This window comes from Sphaerodactylus townsendi, linkage group LG11, assembly GCF_021028975.2.
Source record: "Sphaerodactylus townsendi isolate TG3544 linkage group LG11, MPM_Stown_v2.3, whole genome shotgun sequence".
NCBI lineage: Eukaryota > Metazoa > Chordata > Lepidosauria > Squamata > Sphaerodactylidae > Sphaerodactylus > Sphaerodactylus townsendi.
Genome location: NC_059435.1, coordinates 36,046,741 through 36,069,325, shown reverse-complemented (window position 1 = coordinate 36,069,325; position 22,585 = coordinate 36,046,741). Strand labels below are relative to the sequence as shown.

Here is a 22,585-nt window from a genome sequence, read left to right as displayed (position 1 = left end):
TAGGGCTGGGTGTCATCAGCATATTGAGCGCTGTGAGGGTGGGCAGTTTCTAAATCTAATGATAAATAAATAAATAAATAAAATAAAAATGAAACCAGACTCCAATGCCATAATTAAATTATTCGAAGGTGGTAACTGAAAAGCCTCAGGGATAATACTGAGCCTTGTGGAACTCTATAGGTATAGGACATGTCCCACACTGATGACAACTGGTCTCCAACAGCAATCCTCAATCCAAGGGAGGATTTGAACCACTCCAAAGCACATCCCTTTATACCTACTTTTATTTCTAAACATTTCAATAAGATGGAAGGTCCATAGTATGAAATACAGCACGTTAAGAGCAAAGAAGAAGCACACTCCTTCTCAGTGGGACCCAAGCACCATCAAATTATAGACATTGCTGTCCAAGTGTCTCAGTTTCCAGCTGGTTCAAACTCCAGTTTTGCAGAAGTAGCAGCACTTGTTTCAACTCTGTCATGTCTTTTAGTGCTAATTCTGACCCTCTTGTACAATGTTAACTTTTCCAAACTGGGTTTCTGCCTAGTTAATTGAAGCACGCGACAAGAATATGTTCTGCTCAAGTAACTGTGTGGAGTTCAAAGTATCATATCTAAACAGTCTGCAATCTCTTGTGCCTTGAAGGCACCATAGTCCTGGAAATGACTCCTTAATTTCAAGCTAACATAAAACTTTAATTTATTGAAAAGTGCTGCTGTTTTTTCACGGGAAGGCAATTTATATGTACCCACTGGAGAATTACGTTAAGGCTTAATTAAAAGCAGCAATTCACATATGAACTTCATCCATCCCTACTTAAATTTGTTCTGCGTTTCAGATTCAAAGATGGGAAGAATGGCTTAAAGAGCAGTTGTAATGTGTCACTGGATTTATGTATGTGCAGCAATTTCTACTGAAGAAGTGCCTTTAGGAGTGAGATCTTACTAGCAAGGCAGTTTGGCTAGACAGTTTTCCAGCCTGCAGCCCACTTTCACTTTTCTGCTATCTTCTGGATTGTAGGCTGGAAAATGTTTCATTTGTGCTGTGTGGAATCACTGGCGTAATGCCCATTGGGCAAGGTGGGCAGCTGCCCAGGGCATCACCTTGTGGGGGGCATCAAAATGCTGGGTTCGTTTTTGGGTATTTTAGTGGTTTTCCATTTTTGGCCTGCAGGGGGCACAGTTATTAGGCTAGCGCAGGGGTAAGGAACCTGCGGCTCTCCAGATGTTCAGGAACTACAATTCCCATCAGCCCCTACCAGCATGGCCAATTGGCCATGCTGACAGAGGCTGATGGGAATTGTAGTTCCTGAACATCTGGAGAGCCGCAGGTTCCCTACCCTGGGCTAGCCGACACTAAAATTTCAGTAGCGTATCATCGGAGGAAGACTGTCCTTATGCTACCCCCAAAGTTTGTGGTGAGGTTTGGTTCAGGGAGTCTCTTGGGTAGTAAAGGGGTTGTAAAGGCAAGGCCACAAGCAAGCAAAGTTATGGACTCCCCAAAGGGGTGCCCCTATCCCCCATGGTTCTCCAATGGGAGCGCTAATAGATGGGGAGCTACGGTTTTGAAGGGTCCCTAACTTTTTTGGCCCCTGAACCAAACTGCACCTGAAACTCCTGGGGGCTATCGATAGAAGGCAGTTCTCTCTGATGAGACCCTGAAGGTTTTGAACTGTGCCTTCAGAAATGTGCCCCCCACAGGCCTGGCAACCCCCATGGTGACAGCAATCCCCGGAAAACTCAATGTGCAGAACAAAGGCTCCATTCCTCGCACATGCAGAATAATGCACTTTCTAAACTGCAAATTCCAGTGCTACTTTGGAAAGCGTGTGCCGGGAGAAATGGCAAAATCCACTTGCAAACAGTTGTAGTGAAAGTGGCTTTGAAAACGACCGCTATTGATTTTTCGCGTGTGCAAGGAAGGGGCCAAAGATTCTTGGGCAGAATTTTCTGGAGGATGTTCCTGCAGGGGGTGCATTTTTTTGGATATATCGGGCACCAAAATTTCTAGGGGTATCATCGTATAACGGAGATGATGGCACCCCCCAAGCTTGGTGCAGTTTGGTTCAGGGGGGCCAAAGTTATGGACCCTCAAAACTGTAGCCCCCATCTCCTATTAGCTCCCATTGGAAACAATGGGGGATGGGGCACCCCCTTTGGGAGTCCATAACTTTGGACTCCCTGAACCAAACCTCGCCAAACTTGGGGAATAGCATAAGGACAGTCTCCTGATGATATGCTGATATGTATAGAAATGCACCCCCTGCAGGCACCAATGTCCTGGTGCAAAAAAAATTTGGTCGTGGTGGAGTGGCCACCCATTTGGGGGGGGGCATCCAACTCAGGTTTTGCCCAGGGCTACAGTTTGCCCAGGGCTGCCTCGTTATGCCCCTGTGTGGAATGGACCACTCTGTTACCACCTCTGTGGAGTGGGGTGTCACATGGCACTACCACTGCCCAAAGGGAAAAATCCAGGAGGATGGCAGGCTAGGAGCAGCCTTTTCTGTCTGAGCAGCCTTTTCTGTTCAGTCCTCCTGGTTTGAGAATGGTGTGTCTTGAGGCCTCCAGAGACCTATCCCCACCCTGCCCTCCCCTTCTCCTGATTCTCAATAGTCTGAAGGTTGAGAGACTCATAAGCCTATAAATATACTGTCTTTTCAACCTTCTTTCAATATGTTTCAGAAACCGCTGAAATTTTCTGATCTGAGCACACAGTGAAATCCGAAGAGGGAAAAATGAGTGCATAACCAAGAATCAAAAACAAAGGGAACGTATGCTCAATGCGAAGAAGAGCACAAGTCCATAAATGGCCTACATCTCTTCAGACATAAATTATTAGACTGCAAGTGGGAAGTGCAAGGAATTTAGGAGAAGAAAATTCACCTACCCTTAATGATACATGTTTCCTTTTCTTGCTTCTTTTCTGCCTTACCTGCTCCTATATTTCTCTTCCTCACCCTCCACTGTTGTCTCTTTATTACTGCCTGTCACTAATGCTGTCACCTCCACCACACCACTGTCTCTCTCAAACTGTCTGCCCAATCAACTGCCATCTCCAACTCCTTCCTTTGCTGTGTCTTCCTCTGTCTGTTTGTAGTTCACTTCCCCTCCCTCTGCTATTCTTCCCTTGCCCTCTACCTCACTGACACTACCTTATTTCCCCTTCTCCAGGCAGTAATTACTATGGGTTTCTTTCATCATTGGGTATGGAGTTAAAAGCAAATCTCACAAAGGAAGTCGAAATCCTACAATATAGAGTTGTGTGATTGAACTTTCATCTTAGAAAGTGTACCTAGAAAGTTGGGTTGTTTTCAAAAAACCTCTCACTTTTGTGTGTGTATGTGTTTGCGAAGTGCAGTCGGGTTGTTTCTAAGTTATGGTGACCCAATAGATTAGTGACCTCCAAGGCGTCCTAACATTAACAGCCTTGCTGTTATACAAACTGAGGACTATGACTATGAATCAATCCATATCATGTTGGGTCTTCATCTTTTCCTGCACCATTCAGTTTTTTTCTAAGACTATTGTATTTTCCAGTGACTTCTGTATTCTCATAATGTGACCAAAGTACGGTAGCCTCAGTTAAGTCATTTTCACTTGTAGAGAGCATTCAGGCTTGATTAAATCTAGAACCAATTCATTCATCTTTCGGGAGGTCCATAGTATCTGTAAAAATCTCCAACACCACATTTCAAATGTATTAACTTGCTTCCCATCAGCTTTCTTTATTGTCCAACTTTCATTCCCATACTTAGTAATGGGAAATTCTATGGTGTGAATGATCTTTTTGACTCCAGCAACACACCTTTACACTTAAGAATCTGTTCTAGCTTTTTCATAGTTGCTTTTCCTAGTCTCAATCTCCTTCTGATTTCTTGGTTGCAGTCTCCTTTTTGGTTGATGATGAAGCTGAGGAATAGAAAATCATTAACAATTTCAACTTCTTCACCATCAGCCTTAAAGTTCTATAATTCCTCAGTAGTCATTACTTTTGTCTTCTTGATGTTCAGTTGTAATCTTGCTTCAGTACTTTCTCTTTGAATCTTCATAAGTAGTTCTTTCAAGTCTTCAGTATTTTATGCCAGTAATAAGGTGTAATCTGTATATCTCAAACTGTTAATGTTCCTTCCACCAATTTTCACTCTACCTCTATCTAAACCTAATCCAGTTTTCATGATCTGCATATAGATTGAACAGATGTGTGTGTGTGCTGTCAAGTCATAGCTGCCTTATGGTGACCCTGCAGGGTTTTCAAGACAAGAGACATTCAGAGATAATTTGCCATTGCTTATCTATGTGTGGGTTTAGAGAGTTCTGAGAGAACTTTGACAGGCACAAGGTCACCCAGCAGGTTGAACAGATTGGATGATAAAATACATCCTTGTCTGACACCTTTACCAATTGGATACCATTATGTTTTTCCATATTCTGTCCTATTGGTAGCATCTATCCTACCTACCAGTAGTACAGATTGTACATCAAAACAATCAGATGTTCCTGAACACCCATTTCATTTCAGGGTTTTGAGATAAGAAGTGATCAGAAGTGGTTTACTACACAGTACTAACAAGTGGCACTGCCATTACCTATAAAAGATCTTCTGCCAGTGTCACCTTCCACTACTGCTGCTGCTGCCCAGTAGCTTTCTGTCAAGGACTCCTCCATTCCCATTACTGGAACTGTCTATTCTCTTTTGCTGATGTGGCTGTTGATTCCTGAAGAGGGTCAGTGCATTTTAGTCTGGCATCTTGGGTGTGACCATTCCCTCTTGAGTAACTCTGCTAATTTTATCTCTTGACAGAGTCTAAAATCCTTTGATACACACTAAGCCCCTTACCACATTAGGCTGAGTGTCCAAGAAGGGGCACATTTTTTAGTTGTTGGATTTTTGTTCAAAGATTCCCCATTGTGCAGAATTTTCAATCCACATTCTAAGACAAGGTTCAACACTACATATATTGCTACAGTCTAAGATCAGAGAAGTAGCAGAACTATTTCATACCAAAATGGGTATAGAAGAAATTAGTAGTAACAATATAGTCAGGGTCTACAAGAGTTAATTCTTAGTATATCAAAACTTTAAATAGAGTTATTTTAAATATATCAGAAACAGTGTCAGTATTATAATGGTGTCAGCATTCTGCCAAGGATGCCTTTTGGCATGTATTTCAAGTTTTTAAATTTTATTTGAAATTATGTATGGAGAATGAGAAATTTCATGCTTCTGAAATGTTAGATTCTACTCTACAGCGACAGAATGCAGAAGATACATTATTAATTTTTCAGATACCCACAACCTTGCAAAGACCTTTAAATACTTTTTATAGGCTACAGCTAGGCTTGAAGCTAGCAGCACCCACATGACTAGCAAACTGGAGCTAAATGCTATGATCATGCTTTTATTCAATAAGTTTACATATTTGCATTAAAGTCGATGGACAAGACTGACAACCTAGATCTTTGTTTTAAGAATCCCAGGTCGTTCAGACAGTCAGTCAGGCATATGGGGTAGAAAATGACATTTAACTGCCACACAACGCAGAAACTGATGCCCCTTCTGCACACACAGAATAATGCATTTTCAAACCACTTTCACAACTGTTTGCAAGTGGATTTTGCTATTCCGCCCAGCTTCAAAGAGCATTGAAAGCAGTTTGAAAGTGCATTATTCTGCATGTGCGGAAGGAGCCTGAGTAAAAGGGTCACTACATCTGTACTACATCTGTAAAGATAGTAGACACAAGGTGATAGCAAAGGCAGTGGACATGGACAATCAGTTCCACATGGGTGTGTTGCAATCAGGGGTGGAGAGAGGGGAAACTGCCTGGGGCACATGTGTGCCCTGTGCCCCACCACACCCTCATCTGCCCCTGCCATATCACCACAGGGGTATGCACCTGGTGTGCTGCACACACACCCCTTGGCGCTACACCACTGGTTGAAATTGGCCAGTCAGCAACAATCTGAACATGCATGGAGTGCATACAGCACACAGCAATCTGAACATACAGTTGCTGATGAGACTGCAGCTGAATACCTTCATGATGTAGTCTGCAATAGCCCCCTTCCACTGTCATTGTGCATTTCCTGCTGGAATAATGTGGGTCTTGTTCCTTTATGCTTATTGCTCTACAGCAACATCCAAGTACTATCTTTCACCTCCCCTTAGCATCTGTGTCTTCTACTGTGTTGGAAAACTTAAAGGAAAAAACAGCTTTCTAGGTTGCTGATTAAGCAACTCCAAAATACAAAAACAAACAAAAAACCCTCACCCACTTCTGGTGGAATTTACATGTTTGAAATATCCTAGCAACTGGGGTCAACCAAGATGCTGGGATGCCCCCCCTCCACACACACACCCTAAGTTAGTGGCCATGCTGGCAGGGGCTGATGGGAATTGTAGTCTATGAACATCTGGAGTGCCATAAGTTCGCCACCCCGGCCTTAAGTCAACTCCTCATGGCCAGAGTATGAGACCCTCATGGTCTGCAGACTCTCTAGGCAGCCCACGTCTACCCATGAATCAAAGAGGATAGTGATGGGAGAGAGTCAAATTCCTCCCCTTCACAATCTTCTTCTAGGATACTGATAGGGTGCCAATGAGTTTTTTGCCCCACACAGAGTTCATTTTGGAGGACCCCACTTCTGCCTGACCCCTTGAAGGTGCAAGATCCTGTTCAGGGGGAGGGAAAGTGGTCAAAGAAGGTAACAACCTAACTTGTTCTCTGAAATGTTTTCTGACAGTTTGGCCGTTTCCGCTTGCAGTACGGCCCGAGGAAGCTTGGCCGAGGTCGGCGCATTGCGGCGCCCGACCTGAAACCGCCTAAGGACCCGCGTCTGCGGGCGGGGTCATTAAACTAACTGGGCAGCGAGCGCCGGTAGCGCCCGACCAACCTGTCCAGACCTCTGGCTGTCGCGAGGGCCTGGGGACCGCCAACCCTCGCAGCACCTGAAACGGCGGCAGGGCAGCCAGAAATCCTGACCTGTGACGCGCCCGAGCGAGGAAGTAGTGCCGAGGTGGGGAGGCGGCATGAAGCAGCTGCGTTAAGCTTCGGCAAAGCGGCTTCATGCGTTATTTCAAAGCTGGGAAGCTCTGAAACGCCGCTTCAGGCTTGACGGAAGCGAGGCCCGGCGAAGCTGCGTTACGCTGCGCCCGTCTGCGAATAAGCGACCACAGGAGGCCGGTGTTCCCCGTCTCAGGCCGCCATGAATTTTCCAGAAGCGACTAACTGTTGCTTTGCTGGGGCCAAAAAAGAGGAAAACCAACTCATATACTACTCATCAAAAATGGTAAGAATTCAAGGACAGGATCATATGGAGTACTACAGACTTGTTGTCGGGCTACATTGTTTGCCACATCCTATTACGTTTCAAATAAAAGAAATGTCGAACTCACCGCATTCCAGTTATAATTTTTGCCAACTAATTACTGAATTTCAAATTTCTAGTGAACTCCAATGGTAAACAGAATTACATGTTGGTCGTCAAATGCAAAAAAAGCTGTACACTAGCTACTATTTCATACTATTTCTGATAGAGTAAATACTAATGCACATAGTTTATCATACAGATTGAAATACTAAACAACAATGACATCTCACTATGCCAAATATTGTAAAGCATGAAAATGAAACATCAAATTTAAGCACAACTATGGGCTGCTTCGGGGAAAGCAATGGCAAACTACCCCACAAAAACGGCTTGCCTATGAAATCACTGCTTGCAGTGGTACCCCAGGGTCGAACACGACTGAAGGGGAAACTTTACCTTTTTTTTTAATGGGCTGCCCAGTGATAACACTGCAGGATAGTTCTTGCACAAGATAAATGCTCTGGAGGGGGCAAAACAGTAACTCTGGAGGGGGCAAAACAGAATTATATGCAGAATGTTTGCAGAACTGAATGTCAGCAGCAAACAGAACCAGCATTACTCTGGCCATTAGACAATTTACAGTACAGTCCTAAGCAGAGGTATACTCTATGACCATTGACTGCATGATCATAAGACTTAGAAAGGTGTAATTCTGCTTCAGATTACACTGAGAGGCACTTAATACAAAGCATTTATCTAAATGTGTGAATAATATTTGTAAACCTTTTCTCTGCACCTAAGAACTGGTACATTTTTTTCCACACTATGCAAATAATTTTAATCAGCAAATGGGAAGAGGCTGGGGCTGGCATCAATATTGTTATTTAATTTTTGCCTTTGTAACATTTTATATACAGGCTCAGCAGCCCAGCTAAACAGCTCTGGTGTGCTGGTTAGGAGTTCCAAAGTGTGCACAGAGCTAAGCACAACCAAAAGCTGTTCCATTCACAGGGCCAACTTGGACACTTCAGAGTCCATTTCAGATTAAAGTTCTGCATCCTCACTGCTTTATATCTAATGAGAGAACTTGATTGGAAGTCAGCATAAAGAAACTCAGTTGCTTCCCAGTTGAGTTTTCAAGCTCTGGCTTTTAGAGCTCACCTCCTGCTTTGGCTTGTCACAACAGTCGTCTGAATTAATATTTTAAAAGGGGTTAGATTACAATTTCAGAAAACATCTCACTTGTTCTAAGGGACATCCAGAAATGCAGAGAAGCAAGTTTTACAAGTAGCTTAGCTACCAGTGATGCTGATGAGATCAGACAGAAACAGCAATCAGTGTCTGATCCTGTAATTTACCCCATATCTAAACCTGTAAAATGTAAGCCCTGTACAGCACTGTACAAACAGTGGTGAAACTTCTTTCAAATTCTTAGCTTGGCCAGAAGTACCATCCTAAGCAGAGTTACATCCTTCTAAACCCATGAAATTCAATACACTCAGAAGGGTGTAACTCTTATTTAGGGCTGCATTACAAGTTCTTTCTTGGAATAAGTGCATGAATCTTTCCTGTGCTACAGTGTCATAGATCTCTCAATGAAGATGCTACCCACACTCAATGAAGATGCATGGATATCATTTCATCCATGCAGATGCTCTAAAGTGTAGCATCTCTCATCATGAAGATGCTGCAAATCCCATGAGGAATTTCTTCACAATGTGGAAGATCTATACTATGCAGAGCCGTATCATCCAGGGGGACATGGTCATTAGTCAAGTGGGGGCACAGAATATCCCCCCCCACACATGGTAGCCAGCGGCGCATGCCCATCCTGCTGCCCAGGACTGCTGAGCAATACCTGCCGCCACCTTCTGCAGCAGCAGCTGCAGCAAATTCATTCACTCCCACAGGGGACCCACACCCACAGGGACCCACACCCCTCCCCCCTGCTGCATCCCGGCAGACAGAGTGTCTGAGGCTGGGGACAGCCCACCACCCACCCACATCTCGCGGAGCAGTTCCTGGGCATCCTTTGCCAGGAGGAAGGGCTGGTAGATTCCCCTGCAGAAGCTGTGGCGGAGAGCCGCTGGACACCCAAGCAGATCCATGGAGCGTGAGGGAGAAGTGGCAGAGTTTAAAAGGAGGACTACCTGACGCTGGAACAGCACGCCAACAGACGACCTGGTTCTAGGGGCCTCGCCTTGAGCTCACTGCACAGCCCGAGGGGCTCCTGCAGATTGTTTCCAAGCTGCCCATGTGCCGCTCGCTGCTGATGCCCATGCAGCCAGGTTGCTCATTGGCATGCTGCTCTAGCATCAGGAAGGCCTCCTTTTGAACTCCTCTACTTCTCCAGCTCATTCCACAGATCTGCCTGGGTATCTAGTGGCTTCTCACCATGGCTTCTGTGGGGCAATCTACCAGCTCTTCCTCCTGGCAAAGGATGCCTGGGAACCACTCAGTGGAACCGGGGTGGGCTGTTCCAGGCCTCTAATGGGTGTAGGCCTGGATCAGGTTTTCGTACTAGATGCCTAATGGCATCTTTTGGCCAAATGGGCTTAAAAGGGTATAACTCTACTTGGGATTGCACTATTAAATTAGTATCTATAACAGGGGTCTGCAACCTGTGGCTCTCCAGATGTTCATGGACTACAATTCCCAATAGCCCCTGATCTATAAGACTCAAGTCCACAGTGGATTCTTGGAGTTGCTTTTAACATAATTAATATGCAAAATAAGGTGGTAGGCATCTATAAGGGTAGATGTGAATCTCACTGGACTATTCCAAATTTTGAAGGTCTGAAAGAAAAAATAATTTATCTCTACTCATTTTTTCTGCATAACTAATTTTCTGACAAAAAGATATGACAGCTGCTAAATTTGCCCTTATATTTGTTTTCTTGTTTTGATTCTGAGGTCTTCAGCATAATCAGTACAACCTCCCTCTCCTCACAAAAGAACTGAAAGAAAATAAATATATGCCTCTTTGGCATAAAATCAGCACATAAAATAAGGCAGATGCTACACCAACTTAAAGTTCCTTGTTTTAAAAATCACTTTTAAGCATGTTATAAAATATATTTAAAACACTTTTAGCAGATAATACTCTACTAAAAGGGCAACTACCTCTATGATATTCACTGAAGGGTAAATATTCTGAACCAGACCAGCTTCTCCTGTGCATGCTTTGATCAAGGCCAAAACTTTATGATGTCTTTAGACTGCAGCATTTATATTTGAGAGTCTCTGCAGAAGGTATCTTGCTAGCACCTAATGCATAGTCAAGTCTTGCCAATGACAAGGGAATAGTACCAGTAAAAAATAATAATCTTCAACTGTCAGGTATGTAGATTTATCAGATAAATATTTGATTTTCTTTCATGCACAAAATAAATAATGTCTGGAATTCAATACAATGGCCACTAACACTCGAAGTCTTTAATAAAAGATTATGCAAGTTCATAGAAAATAGTCTATCAATGGCTGTTAGATGTAACAGTTACAAATGGAATGGAATTGTTCAGAGGGAGTAGACTTACTTCTCCGATCAGTAGACTTCCAAGGTTAGTCCCTACCTCTTTTGAATCTTCTCTACCCAAAGTCAGACCTGGTAATTTTTTGGATATAACTGAGTTGCAGAACTGTGGCCAAGAGATGTGCATGTTCTTGTTCTGAAACTACATAGAAAAGGGAAGAAAAGTTTGAAAACGAATTTCTGAAACACTCTAATGCAGTGAATTAAAATATCTCTACAACGAAAATCACTGTTTCCTTAGTCAATGAAAGATACCTTCCTACCCACAAGACTATAGGGGTAAGCAAAGTTGTACTGTATATGGAAATATAACTCATTCATTGAGAAAATTTAGTATATCTTAAGGGTTGTCCCATAGTTATTTCTTCAGTGCTCCAAATAATGGAATAAACACCACCCTAGAGTCTTGTATTTGGCATGTCAGAGTAGAAGAAATACTTGATCCTAAATAAATAATTTTCTGCTTTGGAATTTTGAAGGAGATATTTTATTCAGTTCTCTTTTATCAATAATTACAAAATCATCAATAATGATGACAAAATTACCCTAAGCCAGTGGTGGCGAACCTTTGGCACTCCAGATATTATGGACTACAATTCCCATCAGCCCCTGCCAGCATGGCCAATTGGGGCTGATGGGAAGGGGCTGATGGGAATTGTAGTCCATAACATCTGGAGTGCCAAAGGTTCTCCACCACGGTCCTAAGCTATAAATGTACCTTTAGGAGAGTATCAAAAATTTCCTATTTCTCCCCTTTGTAATGCTTGTTTGAGAAAAATCACAATGGTTTAATACTAAGTGCATTTCAGTTCAGCTATGTAACTGTGATAAGGCCCTCCTATCTCTGACTAAGCCAAAATTGAGGGGACATGTGCCATTTTTGGTATCACAGAAACAAAACTTTAGGTCTGAATTACCTAAACATTTGGGAGACCTGAAGTTTCCCTGGGGTGTCATCAGGGCATGTTCCTGTCCAGAAAACAGTTATGCACAGCATACCTCAGCATATTCAACTGGGTGCACTAGTTACGGGCTGTTCACTCTTTTTGGGAGTCACAAGGATATTCTGAATGTTGAATCTGATTAATCTGGCATTAAACCTGATGAACTGGCATTCCCTTTTTCTCATCTTTCCTGGCCGTGCCTTTTCCTGGGTGGCGTTTCTTGTTATGTATTAATCAGTTGAATGGGCTATGGGCAATTCTTTCTTTTTTTTGTTACAACTTTAGCAGAAGGAACAGTGCAGACTGAAAAATACCATTACTACTAAAAGCTACCTTGGGAGATAACTGCACACTCAAAATGCTAAGATCATTAGTTGGAATGTTGTCTGTATTACCAAACCAAGGCAGAGAGGATCCATTGATACCTCAGCTCATACATGTGAGAAATAGATAAATAGATCAGATGCAGCTCCAAGCTACATCCAAGGGAGGGAAGGTGGCATGGTATCGGTCAATCTTGTCAAATCTTAGAAGCTAAAGAGGGCCAGTACTTGGATAGGAGATGATTAACAATGACTCTGCTAAGGAAGGCACTGGCAACTCCCCCGCCCCCTTCTCACTTGCCTTCAAAGCACCTTGCTGGGGTTGCCATGGGTTGGTTGCAACTTGACTGCACTTGTATCTAGGATTGTCAGGTCCTCTCTGGCCACTGATAGGGGATGGAGAGCAGAGTTGCCATCTCCAGGATGAGAAAAGCCTAGAGATTTTGAGATGGAGCCTGGTGAGAACAGGGACCTCAAGTGGGATACGAAGTCATACAGTTCACCCTTCAAAGCATCCAAAGGTGTAATTCCAGGGGACCTCTAGGTCCCCCCTGGCAACTGGCATTCCTTTATGTAGTTTGATGTCAGGATGCTTGCTTCTAGTGTTACCTCTTGACTAACTATCCATGGCAATTTCCTTAAGCTTTTTAATGATGAAAAAGATTGTGGACTTGATGGTCCTTGGGGTCTCTTCGAACTCTATGATTATACCTACCTGTTCCACATTGGTCTCAATCTCTTATATGTTAGGCTATCTTCCTTCCTGTAGTAACTTTGCTGGAAGTAAGCTCCACCTCCCCATGGACCTTTCCCACCCTCGATTTATACTCGAGTCAATAAGGTTTCCCAGTTCTTCAAGGCAAAATTAAGTGCCTCAACTTATATGCAGGTCGACTTATACGTGAGTATATACGGTATTTGGGAAAGCACATTTTGTAGTCTTTCAAACGAGGAGTCACTGTTTCAATGTACAACAAAGGTTCATTTTGTGCTGAACACACAGATATCTGTGATGATGGGAAAAATCTGCCACCTCCCAATACCCGAAGGTAATGAATGTTCCCTAATTCTCTCAAGATCTTTTGATCTTTTCTTCTTGTCTTTGCTGCTGGTCAGGTATTCCATGTACTTCCACAACCTTTTGGTGGGTTCTCTTCAATTGTTCCACCCTGTTCCACTTTAATATAACTGTTTAATTGAACCAGTTTAGGGAACTGAGGTGATCCTCTCTTTTACCTGATAACCATGCCAGAAGGTTTTTAAAGTTCAACAAATGAATAGTGTAATTTTATTAAAACTTTAGCTAAGGAGGGAAATAAGGAAACAAGGAAATAAGCAGTTTTTAGTTGCAGATATTAAGATGTTATTGAAATTCAGCACAGATGTTAATTGGCTTTTAAAAAAGATTTCAGTTTGTCACAGAATTCTTAATGCTTTCAAAATACTATAAAACTTCAAAGATATTTCATAAATTATATCCAAATTAGCACCCAGAGGTTCACATGGTAACTCTGGTCCCTGTAGACTATTTCAAGTGTGGGAAATTTTCCATCTCATTCTGCAGATTTCCTATTCTTAGATGGAATTTTTTCAAACACTAGAGTATTCCTTAAGTTTAAGAAGTCTGAAGGAAAAGCCAGTTGGGGAGAACTCTCCCCAACTGGCTTTTCCTTCAGACTTCTTAAACTTAAGGAATACTCTAGTGTTTGAAAAAATTCCATCTAAGAATAGGAAATCTGCAGAATGAGATGGAAAATTTCCCACACTTGAAATAATATTCCCTTCTGACAAGAGAAGTAGCAAGGAGGGAAAGCACCCAGTGCACTGGTGCATACTCTGCCCCCGTCCTGCCCCGGAACACCCCTGCCCTGCCCCAGAATGCTCCCGCCTTACCTCCAGAATGGACTTGCCACACCCCACAGGGGAGTGTGCCTGGTGTGTCACACCCTCCCCCCATCCCCTTGGAGCTATGTCTCTGTCTCTGAAACAGACTTTCCAAGTTAGTTTTCTCTGTTCTATTCAGTCTGTCCAGAAGTTGAACCGGCTCTGTTCTAAGAATCTGGGTTCCCTAGTTGTAAATTTCCTTGGTATCTCTTTCCCAATACTCTCTTCTCCCCACAACCACAGGATTTTCACAAACCCTAATCATTTCTGCTCTTTCTGAAACTCTGAGTTGAACTTTATGAAATCTTGTCTGAAGCTCAAACTCCTCCTTAATTCCATCTACTTCTAGCCTGTCATACAGTCAGTATTTGTGAAGGATTAACACTTTACATTCAGTGTTAATCCTGTGCTTTCTCCTTTGGTCCATCACAACATTCTTCCCCAAAATTGTTCTACTGTGTACTGCAGGACTGCCATAATCAAAAGCTTTCATTATTGAATAATTTTGCCACAACCTGAGATTCGGAAATGCATAATAATATAGAATTTTCTGTCATTATTATGGAAATCGTAAAAATCCACAGATGTCCATAGTTTACTTGCCTATATATGTTGGGAGGGGGGATTCATCTTTGCTTAGTACATGTCAGAGGAATCAAAGAACACAATACTTTTTGCATTGCATAAATTCTGCTTTTACTGGAAAGGGAGAAAACACAACTGATTTCCTGATCAGCAGACAAGAGCTGTTGGGGTTTTCACCTTTTCTTGTTTCCACCATTTCCTAACAACTGCAAGACATTTTTTAATCGTGTACCTGATATTACCCCAGGAGAAGATTCAAAACCTCCTGGAGTCAGTCTCATAGTTCTCAATTTTCACATGTTTAATATTGGCCTCCTAATAGCACTGTAACATTTGAAACATGTATTTTCTTTTCATATGTCTAACATTCCATTTTCTCCTGTTCTTAAAAACACATGCTGTACTTTTACACATTTAATGCCTGTTCATAATGTTGATTATAGTGAAAATCTATTGGGGAGGAGGGGAGACCTACATTTAAAAGGCTTTGCTGGCATGACATCTACTTAATTGAATGAGGCTTGAACTGCTGAAGCAGTTCAAAAGCGGCAATATTAACAACAGCTTAAATAGCATTTTCAAAGTGAGTTGCACTCAGTACCCTAAAATCCTTTTGGCTTTCATCAATGTTTATAATTACTAAGCACTTCTAAAACTTTGAACATTTAATTCTGTGTTGTTTACTGGAAATTTCATATTTATTTCTTCTAGTGTACTCCTGTTTTTTCTAAATTCAATGCCCACCACAATCCCTTTCTTATTCTGGGGTACACGACAGCAGCTTTTTTGTCTGGAAAAGCCTTTTTATCATTGTTTTCCAAAGAAAATTCATTCTCTTTGTAACCGCAACCCTCTTTGAAAGCCAAACTCTTTTTTAAAGAACAAAAATTCAGAGCTCTTATTTGTGCGTTTGGGAGATAAGCTGAATAACATGGAATAATTTTAAATTTTTTCCTCTAAAGATGAGAGAAAAATTGAATTCGATTTACAGCAGACATTCCTCCAATAACAGCAATGAATAGATTGGGAAAAAGGAGGCGGAAAAAATATTTCTTCCAAGGATGTCATTTTGCATTCACTTGCCTGCAGTATCAAAGAAACTACCGGTACTTTCTGTTCCAAAAAAGTTCTCGCTTTTCTTCTAAACTCTGGCAGCTGCCATGGAAACAACAAATATTCTATAGTTGTGTAAGCAACACTGTTATTTATTACATGACTATTTATCAACATTCTATTATTAAAGAAGTTATTTAACTAGTATTAATTGTTTCTGAAGAACTCTTAATGTGCTGTTGGAAGGGTGGGGGGTTGAAATCACATTGGAAGTGGTGGAAGGATTGCTTTAGTATCTGGGCCACCAGTGCCATGCATTACCTTGGTGGTCGGCCACTGCAGCGCCCAAGCCTGGAATTTGGGCCCTGAAGTGGCAGCATGGAGGGGGGCATTCTAGGAACTTTCATTGGCTTCCAGTGCACTTTCAGGCCGGGAACACCCCCTCCAGCAGTGCAGAGTCAAACAAAGTGGCATAAGTCATTTTCTACTATGAGCTCTCCCAGGGAAGAAAGGAGTTTCTCCTTTTCCCCTGGTGCCCTTACTGCCTATAGCCCCTTTCGAGGCAGTGCAGCAGCACCATCACTGCCCATTACTCCAGTCCACCCCCACCCACCCCTTTGGATTAGGCTGTTAGTCTACCAGCCATGAGATGAAGGATTTCACTCCCATGAGTGATTTGTTTTCCTCAGTTGATTATATGCAAGCAAGAACTCACAAAGATTTGGAGGGGAACTTCATTTTCCCACCCCAACTATTTTTTTCTATTCCCTGAAAACTCACATAACCTCTCCCCTTTTCCCTCTTCCTTCTCTCCTTTCTACCCTCCAACCAACTTAACTTAATCTGCCTCCTATCTTCAGGGGAAGTGCCATGCATTTTGCATCCCCCCCAAAAAAATGGGGGCAGAGGACAGACTCTGTATTTTTTCCCATAGCGTCAATATTTTCAGAAATCTTACATCTCTAGCTCTACCAGTACCCCACGCTGGGAGGTGTATACTCACAAAGAAACACAAAAAAACTCCAGAAAAACTGACTAGAAATAAAACCTACACATCCCAAATGTTGAGGTAATTCTAATAACAATTTCTCTGGCCTAAAAAAAACAAATCTCAAAAGTCAGATTGTCTCTCTAGTGGGATGATTTAAGAGAGTCAGACCTGAGGGGATGACAGCTTCTCTCCCACTAGACACCAACTGTCAATTGCTTGCTAGTTGCTTGCTTATTGCTGTCCTTGCAAGAGAGTGTCTACTTCATTACTCCCCTCTTGTCACTGATCATGGGGAGGGGGTGTAGGCATGGCCACTTCTTCTAGGTCAGGGGTCGGCAACCTGCGGCTCTCCAGATGTTCATGGACTACAATTCCCATCAGCCCCTGCCAGCATGGCTAATTGGCCATAGTGGCAGGGGCTGATGGGAATTGTAGTCCATGAACATCTGGAGAGCCGCAGGTTGCAGACCCCTGCTCTAGGTGGTTGCACTCTGCAATCATGCAGGGACATGGGGCTCTGCACAACTGACTGTTTACAGAGTATAACCATACAGAGGAAATGGCCATGAGTACATCCCTCCTTAGGATCAGCAACAGAAGGGTTTGTCTCTTTCTACATAATCTCTATGGTAGTTTACAATACAGTTTAACTCTTCTTCACGCTTTGCTTATTGATTTCCCATATAATTTTATGTATGCTATTTCCCTGCCCTGTTCTCCCCTGCTTTTCTGGCCAGCACTCCTGTAATAACATTTTCTTGTATTCCTGTGGTATATCCTTGCTATTTCAGAACTGCAGCAATTCTGCTAACAGTTCCTTAAGTACTTAGCTGTTTTGATAGCATAACAGACACCTTGTTTCTGAACATTATTAAAAGGGTTATTCTGTAGAAGATAAGTGACTTTTGCATACATATATAAGAATTACAAACATGTATGTATACATATATACATATATAAGAATCACAAACACTGGGTGTAGTGTACCTCTGGGCTTTTGCTGATCCTTTGTGTGACTTTAAACAAGTGGGACATATTTCCAAGAAAATAGGTTTAGCAATTTATTCTCAGCTAATACACTTCACTTTGAAGTATCACTACAAGGGTGCATCCTATTAGCAACAGAGTATCAAAACCTTTGTCAGAATTATGTCATCAGCTTTTGGGATAAAGTGCTAGAAAAGCACCTAGAGTATTCTTACTAGCAACACACAACTGAATTATTCCTAATAAATAAATCTTCAGAATACCCTATTGTTTGTATTCCATGGCTGTGAGATGGAACGACCTTATGTAAATGCCACCTTAGCAGTTTTTCTCACAGGTGTAGCCAAATTGCTTTTTCTATAAATGTCACTGCCGTGATTACAGTGGGTTTTTTTTTCAAAATATGCTTGAAAGCTACTGTGCTAAACCCTTTACACTATGCCTAGCTGAAACTCTTTCAATTGACAAAATAGTGGAAAATATATAATGTGTACATACAGAACATTACATAGGGCACTGATGAACACAGTACGTATCCTTACAGCCTGTTTAATGGTTCCTGTGAAGAAGGGAAACTAAGATTAGATAATTTAGAGCCAAAAAGGGAGAAAGCAGGGGAAAGCAGGGGAAGGAGATTCAATCATGAAAAAATGGGGAAAATATTTCTGAAACAGGTAAAAGAAGAAGAGAAGAAGAAGAGTTTGGATTTATATCCTCCCTTTCTCTCCTGTAGGAGACTCAAAGGGGCTTACAATCTCCTTGCCCTTCCTCCCTCACAACAAACACCCTGTGAGGTAGGTGGGGCTGAGAGCTCAGAAGAACTGTGACTAGCCCAAGGTCATCCAGCTGGCATGTGTCAGAGTGTACAGGCTAATCTGAATTCCCCAGATAAGCTTCCACAGCTCAGGCGGCAGAGCGGAGAATCAAACCCGGTTCCTCCAGATTAGATACACGAGCTCTTAACCTCCTACGCCACTGCTGCATGAAGAAAAAAAAATCAAAATGCTTATCTGTATATCTAATTCTGAACATGAATCCAGACTGCGTAGCAAAGTAATTGCACAACTAATAATGTACAGAGAGTGAGTTTTGTTTTTTAAAAAAATTAATGCTGGAGGAATCCCCAGATTTGCTGAAAAATCTGGAAAAAATAGTTTCCCACCCAAACTGAAAGTTAAAGGGAAAAAATGAGATCCTCTGAGATCTCAGTCACTATTTGGAGGGTTGCCTAGCAACCCCATAACACTGTTGAAGATGCTAGCAGAGAAAAAGATGAGTATGTGAGGGATGGAAGGAGGAAGGAAAATAGGGCAGGAAGAAAAAGAGACCTTAGATGCAAACAAGGGAAAAAAACAGGAGGAAGTGGTCTAGATAGTCAGTGGGGGCAGAAAAAGCCTTGGAGTGGAAAGGCCCTGTGTTTTTTCTGCTCCAAGCCTCTGTTCTTTTGCCACCATTTGACAGGTGATGGGGAGAGGGCTGAACTTGGAGCAGAAGTGGGAGTGATGGAAGAATTGTGGGAGAGAGAAAGAAGGCCGCAGCTACAGGAAGGAGAAGAGGCAACGGAACAGGTAAATTGCAGCTTTGCAATTTTACTTTTCATGATCTAGTAGACTCTCTAAATAAGAGCTCCAGAGCTCCATAGTTATTGTCTAAAGCCCCTTCCGCACACGCAAAATAATGCGTTTTCAAACCACTTCCACAACTGTTTGCAAGTGGATTTTGCCATTCCGCACAGCTTCAAAGAGCACTGAAAGCAGTTTGAAAGTGCATTATTCTGCATGTGCGGAATGAGCCTAAGATACTAGGATAATGACCATCTAGACAAGCATCTAGTGCCTTTGATTCCTGCTGCAGGCTTGCACACTTAATGCAGATAGTGTCCAACACTTGAGTCATCCAGAGGTTGTAGAAATCTGGAGGGCTAAGACTACAACCAGCATGGGTTGGGGTTATCACTGGTAAGATGGTGTTTCAAATGAAGCCATATCCCCCCCGAACTCCTACATTTGTGCACCCCCAAAAATGTTCTGACATAGATGCCAGACACTTGAATAAAATAATCCAGTTGAATAAAATAATTCAACGTGGGGGGCCCTGAGTCACCAGAAATTTCTCATGCAGGAGTACCCCACCTGATGGAATGCTCTAATGAGTATATTGATTAAAAGCCTTTTGACCTCAACCTCCAGAAGCTCCCTCATATAGAAACGATTGACTGAGATTTCCTAGATTATAACCTCAGGTTATAGAATCCTCTTTACTATACTATCTATCCCAGTCTTCAATCCCCAAACCAGAGAAATGTCATGAAGCTGCTGCTCCGCCTTTGTCAGACCAGTCCATGCTGGCTCACTGTTTCAGGAACTCAATCACTTCATCTAAATCAAACCACTGTTTTACCCAAATCAGTACCTTTGCCCAATTTGCCATGGCAAGGGTATTCCCCTTTTCACACATGTGTAAATTAAGTTACCCTAACTTGGATAGCCCAAACTAGCCCAGTCTTGGCAGATCTTGAAAGCTAAGCAGGGTCAGATGGGAGACTATCAAGAAATACACAGGAGCAGGCAATGGCAAACCACCAGCATTAGTCTCTTGTCTTGAAAACTCCACCAGAGATTACCATAAATCAGCTATGACTTAACGCGGGTGGGGGGGGGGGAGAGAGACAAAGGCAACAACACTGGGACAAATCATGGTATCTTTTAAACAGCTATCCGTTCTGATGCAAAAACCCTCCAGGGTGCAGGAGAGGATAAGAAACATGGAGGACAGTCCTTATTAAGAACAGGTTTTGTTAACCTAACTGACACATGAAGAAATCAGAACAAAAAGACACAACAACCAGTACAGTCTTATCAATAGTAGCAACTCAAACCCAAATACATAATATAAAGTAGGGAATGTTTCTACCAGAGAGAACATTAATACGGGGAGGGAGGGGCAGAAAGACAAGCAGTGCGCAGGCAGATAAGGAAACTTCCAGTGAAAGATGGATCAGATGGAAACAGAACCTCATGCACACTGGGCTCTTTAAGCAACATCCAACCATGCTGTCTTACACGCTAGTACAGAAACTTGCAGGAGTTTTCAGTGGCATCCATTCTGAGACAAGAAGCTATGGTCAGAAGCTGAAGAGGGAGAAGACCCAAAGGACATGGACAAGTTCTGTTATGCAACTAAAAGTAACTAGTATGAGTCGATTCTATAGACCCTAGTCATCTAGTGACTTTTTGTGAACTGAGTCACTGCTGGATGACTGCATTCTTGAAAAATGCTGTGAACCTCTCCATTACAACATGGATTCCCTAAGCAGTGTACCAGGAACCCTGTGGCTCCCAAAACTTATAGTTAGAAAATAATTATTTATATATATTACGTCTATAAAACCTACATAAATTTTACATATTTAAAATAAACTGTGAATACATTTGTCTTATCAACAGATACATTGGGTTTTCCCTCGTCCCTTTTTCATTCTTTCACTCTATCTGCCTACGGTAATTAAGTAATTTCTTTAAGTGATTACTTTTGACTAATTGCAGCTTCTTAAAGAACACATTAATAACTACCATCCATATTTAAACTGCAGATTTTAAGACTGGTGATTATTATGCATCCAGTAAAGATTTTATACTCTTTACAAAATAAAATAACCATTGATCTTTTCCAGCACCAGGCACTATTAAAACAAAAGCTGTAAACTTCAGTTGATTAAAACATTACTTAAATGCAATATTAAATTTTATTTTTAGCTTTTTTACCCATCAAGATTTGACAAATCTGAAGAGCACTTCATTTAATTAACTCTGTGAGCATGTTCTGCATGCAAAACAAGTGCCCAAGGGACAGTCAGCCAACAGAAAAGGACCCTGCTATTATTGCAGAGGATGCTACAATTTACAGGGAGCTACTTAATCTCACGTCCCATTGTGCCATCCCTCCTAGCATATGTTGAAGGCAGAAAGAGATAACTAGAAAAGTCTTGCATATAAATTCCAACCATCAGTTCAAAAGCAATTTTTAATACAGAATAAAACTAAAGCCATCATTCTTTTCCAAGGCTAACTCCAGTCACATATGGGGGATTCCAACCTACTCTATAACCAAAGCCCTTGTTCTATACTCTGCAAACCAGCCCAGTCCGGTCCTCTCTGGAGAAGAGAATTCACATACAGACTGCAGCACTTGAGAACAAAGCAGGTGCTGGCAGCCAGACTTGTACCTAGTGGACCAATGGAGCCAACAAGGCAGTCCAACAAGCTTTTAAAGGCTGGGAAATAATCAGTTGCCCTGCTGGCAATTGTTGAACTCTTGAAGCTGCAAGATGCTTTGGCCAGGATCTTTCAAATAATAACTGTTCTTAGTTCCTGGCTCTGAGATGGGGCTGTGTGGAGCCAATCAAGCACTTCACCTGCTTTTGGCCTCCTCAGCCCAAGCCTTCTGTTACCGCTGTTCCTGTAGAATGAGAGCATCTCCTGAGGGACTATGGGTTTGGGTTTGCATTTTGACTGGTAGAGGTCTGGTGGTTATTTCAGAGCTGAGATCTCCCTTGCAGACACTGGCTCTACTGGAACATTGGCAACGGGCATCTGTGTCATACTGGGCCCCCTCTGGTCTACCTTGGTCTCTTCTCTTGAAGAACTGAGATAAAGTCTTAGAGGAAGTCATGACAGTTCTGAGACCTTCAAGGCATGTCCAGAATGCCATCTATATGGTAATCTATGTTGTAGTTAACCTGGATGGCCCAGGCTAGATTGATCTCATCAAATCTTGGAGGTTAAGCAGGGTTAGCGCTAGCTAGTTCTTTGATGGGAGACTACCAGTGAAGCACAGGAGAGCTGTGCAGAGGCAGGCAATGTAAAACAATCTCTGAACATCTCTGGCCTTGAAAACCCTGTGGGGTGACATAAGTTGGCTGCAACTCAACAGAACTTTCTACAAGTTAAGAACATTGTTGCTTGAGTAAAGACACA

The 22,585-nt window shown here is 42.3% G+C and overlaps 1 protein-coding gene across 5 annotated transcripts in view; it reads right to left on the bottom strand.

The window, feature by feature from the left end:
• Nucleotides 1-22,585, bottom strand: part of ZNF385D (zinc finger protein 385D) — a 447,875-nt gene that overhangs the window by 134,599 nt on the left and 290,691 nt on the right. For 4 of the 5 annotated variants that reach the window (XM_048510764.1, XM_048510768.1, XM_048510765.1 and 1 more), the window contains one exon: nt 10,847-10,984. The exons of the other annotated variant lie outside the window; for it this stretch is intronic. In XM_048510764.1, the coding sequence (XP_048366721.1) occupies nt 10,847-10,984 (138 nt within the window). The remainder of the gene's footprint in view (nt 1-10,846; nt 10,985-22,585) is intronic. 5 annotated transcript variants of the gene reach the window in all.